Here is a 12,221-nt window from a genome sequence, read left to right as displayed (position 1 = left end):
ATTCCGGAGTCCCGATAAAGGTTATATCCCCTATTGCAATACGGTATCTTGCATTATAAAAAAAAAACCCTCACCTCTGATTTCAATTGACATTATGCTTGAAATATTTGCAACTGTATGTTAAGAAAATAAACAATCAATCAACTGATTTTGAACTTGACTTGCGGTGGTTTTATTAAAAAAAACGAGTGAAATCATTACATAGATCGGTTACCTGCAAATCTAAGGATATGGCATTGTTCAAACAATAATATTATTATTTCCAATTGTTTTGAATGCTATGAGGTTTATATCTACATCGTCTGGAATCAAAACTTGCAACAATTAATCAAAAGAAAAACTGCTGGCTTCTTCGACCTTGAAAATGTTTCCAAACTGATGCGTTAAACTAAAAGAACTAGCAACATCATGTGGAGATTTCCGAATTAGCTGGGGATTGTTGCTGGCGATAGCATTCTTCAGATTATCCATCAGTTTTAGTTTATTCAGACTGTGTCAGATTGGCGCATGTACCAATAACAACACCCAACATTATCCACAACAGCATCTTACATGTCTTAAACAATTCCGATTTATTAATCATTAATTGCTAATCAATAAACTGATTACGGTACTGCGGTTACTTACATTGACGTGCTCAGTACTTTAAATGTTGAAAGACGTTTATTTCTTTCTTTAAGAAAACAGGCAGAGGTAAATGTAAAACATTTATTGTATGGAAGTTTGCATACTATTCTAGCATATACTTTTTTAATATATTGATTTTTTTTGGTACTGTTTTCCGTACCTGCAGTTAGAATTGATACGATCGGAACCAGTGCAAGTGGTGTATGATTGGTTGGTCTATCATGCATTAGTTTTTAACCCCTCTTTGATAGCTTAGTGTAAAGAAAAAGCCCCCTACTCTCGGGAGCCTGATCCGAATCCTTGGCTGGCCAAGATGGTTTTTGCCCAACAATCCTTTAAATGATAGATTTTCTCATTGTTCTATGAAAAATTAATTGTTCCACCATGCTGTTAGATTAAAAGAATATCACAAACTCATTCCAAATAACCATTAAAAAAAAGTTTTACGCAACACATTGGAATATTTCTATTTTCTTCTATAAACTTCAGTATTGAAATAAATTTTATGCATTTCAGAGGCTTGAGGATTCTGTACTAAAAGAAGTTGATGACTACACGATAAGAGGTGAGGACAGCAACCCATCAAAGATACCAGCCCGTATAAGGGAGATTATAACCAAGAACCTCTCACCTGATGATATAGACATACCATCTAACAGAATGTCAACTCCAAACACAGGCCAGTTGACAGAAGAAAACCGTATATTAGCAGCAGAATTGAACAGAGTAGAGGACCTCCTTGCTGCGAGTCGAGCAGAGCGTGATGAACTTGGAATCAAGTACAATGCTCTTAGTGATAAGGTAGGTTTTGAGGTCACATGTTTGTAGATGTGTAAAATTGTCTTTTGCGAATATTTTACTGTGGATTCATTATTATTTGTTGGGTACCAATTTTTCGTAGATTTTGTGGCTACAGATGAACCACAAATCTAAATGTTCAACGAATAAAAAAATATATATTGGCTAGTATGCAGAGTTCGTAAAAAAAACAGAAAACTAAATATCAACAAACATGTAAACTTTCCTTAATGCAAGAAAATTAATACCCACGAAAGTAAATGGATCCACAGTACTTAATTTACATGTTTAAGAGTTAATTCCCTATAGCACAAAGGCATGGTTCAGATTTGAAGTCAGTTCAACAAGCATCAGAAATTCATAGAATCTTCCATTGAATTCAAATTACAAAATTTTATTTTTAACATTCAAGGTTTAGTATCATACTTTAAAGAAAAATACCTAATCCTATATTCTTTGGATGGGTATTTTCTTGCCTACACAATGAAATGGTCATAAGGGGATTTAACTCTTAAAATAAAACATTGAAACAAAATATAGCATGTTTTAGCCTCTATAGCAAATTATTTGGAAGAAACAGGTAGATGAATACACAGAAGAATGCAAAGATGGACACTGACTAGACAAAAGGCATACTGAATTGCTAGAAATACAACAGCTGAATGCATAGCCAGAATTTAACAAGAAGTTCTTGTTTTGTTATCACATTGTTATTTATTATTTAGACTACATAATATTATATATTTTTCTCTTTAAGTATTATTAAGTAATACATAATTGAAAGATTTTATAATGTATTGATTGTACACAGGTTTAGAATAGAAATGTGTATTTTATTGTCCATAAATGTATGTCGTGATCTCTTAGTTAGAATAATTAGAGTTTGGTAGAATAATTAGAGATCATTTGTAAAAATAATTGTCATGTTTTTAAGAAAAAAAAGATTTATGCATGCTGTAGGAAGAGACATATGAGAAGTTCTGCAAAAAAATGCTAATTTATTTTATATATCGGTTCAATACGATTTTAAATGTTTATATTTGATGGTAATTGGATTATAATAGTATATGTCAATACGAATATTAGCCAGAACGTGTCAAAAGGTTTGATCATCATAAAGAACAGTTTGGAAGTCTGTCAAACCATTCAGTTCTACATGTGTAGAAATATATTGTCCCATTAAAGAGGACATTTGAACCTATATTTAATTTCGATTGGAAATGATTGAATTAAAAAATAATTAATTGATTTTGAAATGTTTTGATACATTTTAATGATTTTTTTTATAGATTTTAATGAAATTTGATGTGAATATAAATGATTTTCAAAATTGTATGTAAAATCTCTAGTGAGTGCACTTATTTATCCTGAAGCCATTAGATTAACAGATAACTGACATTTTTTTAATTATAACAATACACGTGAGATTATAAGCCAGTTTATAATATCAGAGATGTAGAGGTTAGGTTCTGGTCAATGAGTTTTAATCTTATTAAACGTTTTGTCAGTCCTGTATATAAATGTATGTGTGTCAATGACTTATTTTAAGTTAATCTTCCTTCAAACATTGTGCTGAGCTCTGCTTTCTACAATTTTTTCGCTGTTTAAAGCAGATTGCGCCACAGTTAAATATAAGGTCAGTTTAGAATTTTGTTATTTTTGTTATCATTTTTTATAAAAAAAACTGAATATATATTATTTTGTATTATAAACTTAAATTGCAAGATTGAGTATAGCACAAGTTTTTCTGTACTAATGGTAAATAAACTGAGATGAAACACGCGTCTAGCATATACTAAATTTAGTCCTGGTATCTATGATGAGTTTATTTCCAATGCAACTAGAATACATGTAAACTGTTAAAAGCAAGATGTGCATTTTAGACTATTATGGTTATACTTCTTCTCGCATAGTGTACTTTGTAATTGGTTATACATGTATATAAGAAACACCTTACAGTACTTATTCTCAGATCTTTGCATTTTGATTTTAAGCTATTAAGATTTATTTATTTTCAATAATTCAAATTGGTTTATTTTTTGGCAAATTAGTAGCAATTAAGTTGCTAATAATTATTTTTCACAGGCGTAATTATTTCGTTGTTGGATTATGATTAATTGCTTGAATTTAAAGGACAGTCATTTAGTCATCACAGGAAGGGCCCACATGTGGAGCATGATCTGCTTACCCTTCCTGAGCACACAAGATCACCCCAAGTTTTTGGTGGGGTTCGTGTTGCTCAGTCTTCAGTTTTCTATGTTGTGTTTTTCCTACTTTTGTTATCTTGTTGGTCTTTTTCCTTTTGTAGCCATGGTGTTGTTTGAAGGTTTTTCAACTAACGAGTTTGAATGTTCCTCTGGTATATTTTGCCTTGCTTCTAAATAATTGTTTTACAGCAAATACTGTTTGAAGAAAATTGCAGTTCAACGGTTGACATTTTACCAAAAATTGTTGCATCAGTGTGTGAGTGACCACTTTTGACAATACTTTATTAAACTGTAAGAGTTGCCCTGGGTTTTCATATTTTACATTAGAAAAGTATTTGGAAATGGATTAGATTCTTTATTTTACTTGCATACATATATAATCTGTCCTTTATTCTTATTGATGGTTTTAATGAAAGAACAGTACAATTGGTAACTTAATTTGTGAACAAGTAATATTTCTATTTCAAGTGCATATGTATAAAAATCTTTTGTCTTGTATTGTCATAGAATTGCATTTTAAAATTTTATATTTCTGTTGTAATTGTTTTGTCATTGTCTTACAAGACTTTATTATACACGATAATATCATTGTGAATGCTCAGTAAAGGTAGATTGGGGTAAGGTAGAGATGTGCCCACTCATTGGTAATCTTTTAGAAAAGAAAATTGTTTAGTTGAATAATTAAATCAACTGAGCAAACTGATATTATTAATTCTTTGTAATACACAGTTTAGGATTGATTCAAATATAAAGCAAATTGTAACAAATAAAAGTTAAATTTCAATAGTTTTTAAAAGATCTTTACATTGGAAGACTGATTTGTTCCAGGCGGCTAATTTTGAATCTTTTTAATGTGAATTAACAAAAAATAATAGGGTGTTTAATACATAATGAAATGTGACCTACCCATGCCTGGTTAGATTTCAATAAACATATCATTGATTTAGTTTGTAACAATAGTTTTTATTACCGTCAAAGTTTTAATTTTTGACCGCTGGTTGTATAATAAATTCCATTGTTCCTTTGATTAATAAAGTTTTGTAAATACATGTATGAAATTTTTTTCTCACACATTGATTTCTGAACAAACAATTTTCTGATAACAACGACCACCATCAAAGTTTGAAAGCTAAAATTCTGATTATTTGTATTAAGATGTAAGAAAGAGATTTAATCATTCAGCAAATTTTAATAATAAAACCGATTGTTAAATATAATTGCTGTTTGAATGTGAAATAATTGTATTCACACATACTGTATATATATTGGCGAGAAACATCAATGGCTAACCATTGTTTGTTAAGTTGGTCATGACAGGTAAATCAGATGATATTGAATATTTAATTCATGTTAATTGTTCAATTATGCTGACCAAATTCAGAAGATTCTTAATGCAATAAAGTTTTCTATTGGAATTTTTTGCCTTATTGTATCAGATAAAACTAAATTGTAGTGGGGTCGATTTTCTCTTAAGCAAGATAAGTTAGATTTCCTGTTAATACCATAATAATTGCATTTTGGTTACCGATGCCTTATTATAACAAAAGGTAAACACTGAACAGTATTCTAATTCAGGAAATGATCAAATAATGAAAATTGGATCGGAAATGAAGTCATGTTCTTACAAGTATGCATTTGATTTCATACTCAGCAATGCTGAATCAGCACTTTTAATGAGAAGACATTTAGTAATAAAAACATCTTTTATAAAGAACTTTTTTTTTCAAGTTTGAAAAAGTTGACTATATTGATTTGGTTTTGCTTATTTTTGAAGGCTTCATGATGCCCTATAATTGCTAATTAAATCCATATCATTTTTTCATGAGATGACACTACAGTTATAAAAATTGTCTTTTGAAAATAACTTTCTTTTTCAAAGTTTGAAATTGTTGACTATATTGGATTGATTTTGCTCATTATGGAAGGCTTTATAGTGCCATATAGGTGCTTACATCCACAACATTATACTCTGGTGGATAGTTGTCTTATTGGCAATCATGTCATATCTCCTTATTTTCATATATATAGCAAACTTCATCAATCTTGTTTTGAATCTTGGTTTCTCCTTAATAACTTATAACTGAGTACTTGAATGAAAGTAGTATCCTAGACATTTTTATTTAAAGTACTTAACCTGTCCAAGACATTTAACAATGTTTTAACTCAAAAAGGAATAGTTTTAATTTATGAAATATAACTTATAAGTTTTAAACTACATGTTTTATCATGACATGATATTGATACAAGTATGATGTATGGACAGATCACTTGCTTAAAGAGGACTTGGTACTAAAGTAAAAGTCCAAAGTTTATCTGAATATTTGTAAATGGAAAGTTTATGTTTGTTAGTACTTATTTTTTACTATGATAACTTAAGTGAATAACAATCACCTGTTACATACAAATGAATGTTTGCTGTTATGTTAGCACCTTGAAGAAAATTGTTTTGTAATGACAAATATTTTGACAAGATAAAAATAAACTTTATTAGATAACTATAGCACAGCATGGGATGGCATAGACATTTGAAATGAAGGGATTTCATACAGGAACATGTATTTTGTTATATGTGCCTTAAGAAAATGTTAAGAAAAATCTTTTAGCCTTCATTGGTATAAGATACCTTGAAACGTTACCCAATTGGTTTTCTTATTTTTTTTGGTTTTTATTCATTCATCAAAGCATTTAGGTGCTTGTAATAATTCTACTAGGTTAATTGTATCTACCTGAAATCTTGTACATTGTTAATTCCTTATGTGAATTTCGAAAAGATTTTTCAAATGCTTCAATTGTAATTCCATATTTATGATCCTTTGAACTGAGACCTTTTATCTTGCTTAAAACTACCACTTTTTTCATAATGTCAATTTGTTCATAGTTAGATCCTGGTATTCAGATGTGCATACTAGTTATTGTATTACTTTCTGGTCCTGCATAGAAGCTAATAATAGTCAATGCAATTTTTATTACAAATACAGCCAGTGTAAGCTTGTATCTATAAAAATAGCAGTACAATGTGGTGTCTTTATGTCAAGTAGATGTGTATGTTGTTAGAATTTCATGGTCTATTGTTTTATTTTAGATCTGGGCAAGGATTTAGTTTATTTCATTATCAATAATTGCTTCAATGTGGAAAAAACAGACACATTATTATTAAGACTTGGCATGACACAAATTATAGCTTTACTGATCATCAAAATCCACAGCACCGATACCTAAGGTTATTGACTATTTTCATAGTGCTAGTATTTAACTTATGTTGATAAATTTGTACTAGGATCCTCATAACTTAGAATAAGGTAAAATTTTGCTGATACCAAGAAATATGAATTGGTACTTTGGAATTTACCTGTAAATTATGAATGAACATTGGATACAGAAAATGTGACATTCATTATTTATGTATAGCACAGCACTAGATTTGTATAGCCTAAACTGTTATAATGTGTAATACATTATACATGTTTATAACACGTAATTAACTCGATTTGTCCTGTATATTAATTCTAATTGTTTATTGCAGACAAAAATTGATTTTTATTGTAACGATAGGTAATAGGTAAGAACGTGTCGGGTAGATATGATAAATTAAATCGTTTGTCTGCTTACGGGGACTGTGATAAAACTATTTGGGGTAGACTGTTCTGGGAATTAAGACAGCATGGAACAAGAAGATCTTAACGGTGTCAAAGTAAGTGGATTATGTTTTAAGTCTCATTTTTGGTTTTTGATACCGTAATTTGGTTTATATTCCAAGGTCCTGAACTGATTTAAGTTAAAAATCAATTTTAATCGTTGTGTGTTAAAGACTACGTAATTTTCTAGAGTCATACATTTCCTGGAGAATTTGAAATCTGACTGACAATCTTATGCGGATTTTAAAGAAAATGGAAACCAGACATATGGTTACTTATGGCCTGAATGCCATCCAGCTTATTCTAAGTTTTGCATTTTAAGGTCAGCCAAAGTAATGAGCAGCCTTTCCGACATGCTTTTATGTCAGTATTTTCTTTTGAATGAGGTTTTGGTAAACAAGGAAACTCTATACCAGTACATGGGATTTTTTACTTAAGACCAGTTTTAGTCATTCAGATATATATATATATATATAGAAGAGGTTTATCGGTGTTTTGGAGATGTCAAAAGGTTTTCCATTATGAATAACCAGTTCTTCCTGTTTATAAATCATAGATATAAAATGGATAAAATATAGGTTGATCTTTTACGATTGATTATTAATGTTTAAATTGTACCATGTCAAATGACCTTAAGATTATAATTATTCATCGGAAGGCTTGAAAAAGCATCTAATTAGTGTCAAAAGTCATTGTAAGATATTAGTCCTGATATAGAACCTACTTTATCTAGAGGTTGATACACACAAATAACAATAGAGGTAATAGGTTGACATTGTTCACGAACCTTTAAAAGTTTCATTGTTAAATTTGTATTGTTTTTTTCCCCTATACTTTTGTATACTGCATTATGCATACTTGTTTCATACAATTTATTTAACTGGTCGTTAGCGACACGCTATTTTAATTGTTTTGGCAGACTTCAGTGGTTTAATTTCGCAGCAAATGATTTTCGAATGTTGTTTTATGTGATAAATTATGCAGAATTAGAGTGTAAGTACAAAATATCTGTAACATTTTAAAAGATTTACATTTTCAAAACAAATTTTCAAGTTTTTCTTAGCTTGCATTTTAATTGTCTGCGGTTTTGAATTATTTATAAGTAGGTTTGATGACTTGCCAATTACATGTACATTGTATTATATGCTTGTTTGCATAATAGTTTATTTTTCATGAATGATATGATAAATTTTTCACACATGTCAGCTAGACTTTTGTTCTTCTTTCATGTCGGTCATCTAGACTTACATATATCTTTTATAATACAATACATAGAATTTTTTCAATGTCAATGTTTACTTTCGTTTTGTAGGTTTTGTAACAATGCCAATTGAAACTTGTACAAAACATGTCTGTTCATTTAAAAAATCATTGTAAATTTTGGGATTTCTTGGCCCATATAGCCAACTGTGTAAGCTTAGGGCTTTCGCTTTGTGACCATCATTCACATCCATTATCTTCTCTGTATGGGCCAGTTTAAAAATTAAAGAAATACACATCAGGACTTATGTGCTCTTTGGTCGGGTTGTTGTCTCTTTGTCATATTCCACATTTCCATTCTCTATTTTATTGTGTGTGTATGAAAATTCCCCAAGACATTTCTATCACGCAACACTAAATTTTGCCAAAGACACTTTTTAATTCTCTAACTTGCCAATTTTTTCCAACTAAATTTACATTGTCAACTTTAGTGAAGCTATGTAGGCATGATTGTTTGGAGATCCTACATGTATGTAAAAGAATCCCTCCATTTTGAATGAGGCATGGCAAACCTAACATACAGTAGTTCCACCTTATCAACCATTTACTTCCTGAAGAAATCTAGTCTTTGTAGACTACAAGGTCAATCATAACCCAAAGGTTAAAAAATATTAAATCTTACTGTTACTGTGCTTATCCAGTGACCTTTGGGGTATCACAATAGCAATGGCTCAAACAGTTTACCAAATTGCAGTTAGATTTCTTCTCCAACTAACTGTTCAACTGGTAAAATATTTTAGCAGATTGCTCAAGTGAAATGTTGTTAGTATGAAGTGAGTGCTGTAAAATCAAAAGTAATATTTACCATCCAGATCCAGTTAGTTGATATCTTTGTCATTTGTTTCAAACACAAAAATGACTTACTATAGTATGAGTCACTGAATAAGAAGGTCTAATTTTGACATGGAAACTTCTATCATAAATAGATTTTATAAATAAATAGTTGAAAACATTGTTTTGTAAGTCTATAATTTATAGCTCCGTTTTCCAACAACAAGTTAGTGCATAATTGTAATTTGGATTTTTTTTTTCTAAAGCAATTACTTATCTGCTACCATTAAAGGGAAATAATTTACATTACTGAAAATCAGCAAAATGTTGTCACAATTTTTGTCTGACAAATATCAACTTTCCTCATTTAATTTGTTTGTAACATTACTTTTATGATTATTAAACTTTTATCCTCTGTTTTGAAAAAAAACAATGAAATTTATTTTTAAGATGATTAAAATTTTGAAAAAAATTGTAGGCAAAATCAGAAGCCAGGTATCATTGATTAATTTTTTAGTGTACAATAACTCAATAAAAATTATTTCCCTTTAATGCCAGCAGATCAGTAATTTGTATAGAAAATATTATACGAATCATAATTACACAATAACTTTGTCTTAGAAGACAAAGCTATAAAATATACATCTACAAAACAATGGTTTGAACTATTTATTTATAAAATCTATTTATGATAGAAGTTTCCATGTCAAAGTTAGACCTTCTTATTCAGTGACTCATACTATAGTAAGTAATTTTTGTGTTTGAAACAAATGACAAAGATATCAACTAACTGGATCTGGATGGTAAGTATTACTTTTGATTTCACAGCACTAACTTCAAACTAACAACATTTCACTTGAGCAATCTGCTAAAATATTTTACCAGTTGATCAGATAGTTGGAGAAGAAATCTAACTGCAATTTGGTAAACTGTTTTGGCCATTGCTATTGTGATACCCCAAAGGTCACTGGATAAGCACTGTAAATAGATTTAAAGCTAGGCACTTCTTAAAAGACAACTTTTGAGTTCAATGCATTTTTGTCAAAAACTTTGGTTTTAGTGAACATCATTCATGCATTTAAGGGCATTCTCACTTCTGTTCCCATATTGAGCAGGTAGTAGGAAAACTAAAATGCTACATTGCAAATTACATTCTTATAAGTGTCAATCAGCACTGCTGTCATTAGGGAATAGTGATTAAGTACCTACAGAACAAAAATTATTTCTAGTTTATCCTATACAATGATGATAACTCAGACCCATGATGAACGTTAATAGTGCAGGGGTACAGGCGATCCCTTCTATCTGGTAAATGACGTCATAAGGTGAAGGACAAACTTGAAATTGGTATATTCTAATTGATCAGTGATAAACTTTATATCCAGTGAAAACTATTATTAATATTGATGGCATGGCATACAAGACAGAAATAATGCCATGAAGCCTGTCAATGATCCTTATTAAAAATCCCATATTAAATTTCATCCTTTAAACTACTGGGCTAATTTGAACCAAATTTTGCATTAATAATGTATGGAAGATACAAATAGATGGAATAATTGGTTACAAGAATCAAGGATTTGTATAGTGAGAATTGCAAGAATTTATATCTCTATTTACAATTTTACACAGTGCTGTCAAATTATGCAGTGATTTTATATTTTAAAATTCTAAAAATCAAAACTACTCACAATTTTTCAGAATTTTTGATATTTTGAAAATTATTTACAGTTAACTAATCTGAGTAAATCTGCAGCAAAACTTGCATAATTTTTACATGTATCATTCAGATTTTTTAAAAAATTTTCACAAAACTGATTGAGACCCTTTATAGTTTGCAGTTTATAAATAGAAAGTTTTTATGTTTACTTCTCCATAGACGAGGTTGATTGAGACCTTTTTTCAATTTATAGTTGAGTAGAAAGTTTCAATATATATTTACTCTTCCAAAAAAGCAAGTTGTGTCATATAGATTTCAGTTCAATACAGAATCACCCCTTTACTTTATTTGCTAGTATTATGTATGAGCAAATACAAAGTTAATACACATAAGGTACTATTTATATAGAACTATGGTTTCTTTAATCTATAGATTTCTGTTTATTTTATTGAAACTGATCAAATAACATTGATTTTCAAAAATTGTATCGAGTCAGCAGATTTCTGCCTTGGTACATTTTGTCATTAAGGAATCAATAATTTGTTTGTGTTAAGAAAGTATTTTTTAGTTTGATCATTGAGATGTTCCATAAATACATTAATTATTAATTAATTGAATGCATCATTATGTTTTGTAAAAAAAAAGGCTCTTCAATATTTTAAAAACTTTAATAGATCGTCGTTATGATAAGTCATATATATTAATTATTTTGACATTAAAGTATTTGCTTAATGATGCAATGTTTTTTATGGTTGTTAAAACTGGTAATTAGTTTTCAATTTCAATTTTTGATTTGTTGGTTTTTTCACTCATGAGATATTTTATGCTAGAGTTATTTCCCTTTAATGGCCAGTACATCGAATTGCTTTAACAAGTTTAAAAGAGAAATGGGTTTTTCCTATGTAATTGATGGTTGAGAAAAATACAAGAAGAAAAGTTTGACTAAATAATGAATTAAAAATGCAATTAACTTCAAATGTTTTTTGAAATGTTAATGAAAGAATTTCAAGTTATATTTAATTTGTAAATGAGATTTAAATTAATTTGCTTGTTTAACTTCTTGTGGCAAGTTCCCGCAACTCAAAAGGATAGAATGAAACAGAAAAAATATATTTTTAAATATTTTTAAAAAGGTTTTTAGTTGATATAAAAATCTTCAAACCCTTAGAAAATTAACTATGTTCAATGCATAGAGTTATTTACTTATATATGGTAACCTATAAAGTGTTCACAATAAAAACATTTACGAACCATACTTATATT

The 12,221-nt window shown here is 29.4% G+C and overlaps 1 protein-coding gene across 35 annotated transcripts in view; it reads left to right on the top strand.

Annotated features, from left to right (window-relative positions):
- Window positions 1-12,221, top strand: part of LOC139501783 (rootletin-like) — a 96,616-nt gene that overhangs the window by 33,532 nt on the left and 50,863 nt on the right. For 32 of the 35 annotated variants that reach the window (XM_071290947.1, XM_071290942.1, XM_071290941.1 and 29 more), the window contains one exon: window positions 1,144-1,428. In XM_071290947.1, coding sequence (XP_071147048.1) covers window positions 1,144-1,428 — 285 coding nt within the window. Of the gene's footprint in view, window positions 1-1,143; window positions 1,429-7,246; window positions 7,324-12,221 lie in introns of those variants that run through there. The other 3 variants (XM_071290981.1, XM_071290983.1, XM_071290974.1) reach the window with 3 other exon arrangements.

The sequence above is a fragment of the Mytilus edulis genome, chromosome 13 (assembly GCF_963676685.1).
Source record: "Mytilus edulis chromosome 13, xbMytEdul2.2, whole genome shotgun sequence".
NCBI lineage: Eukaryota > Metazoa > Mollusca > Bivalvia > Mytilida > Mytilidae > Mytilus > Mytilus edulis.
This window is presented reverse-complemented; position numbering and strand designations above follow the sequence as displayed.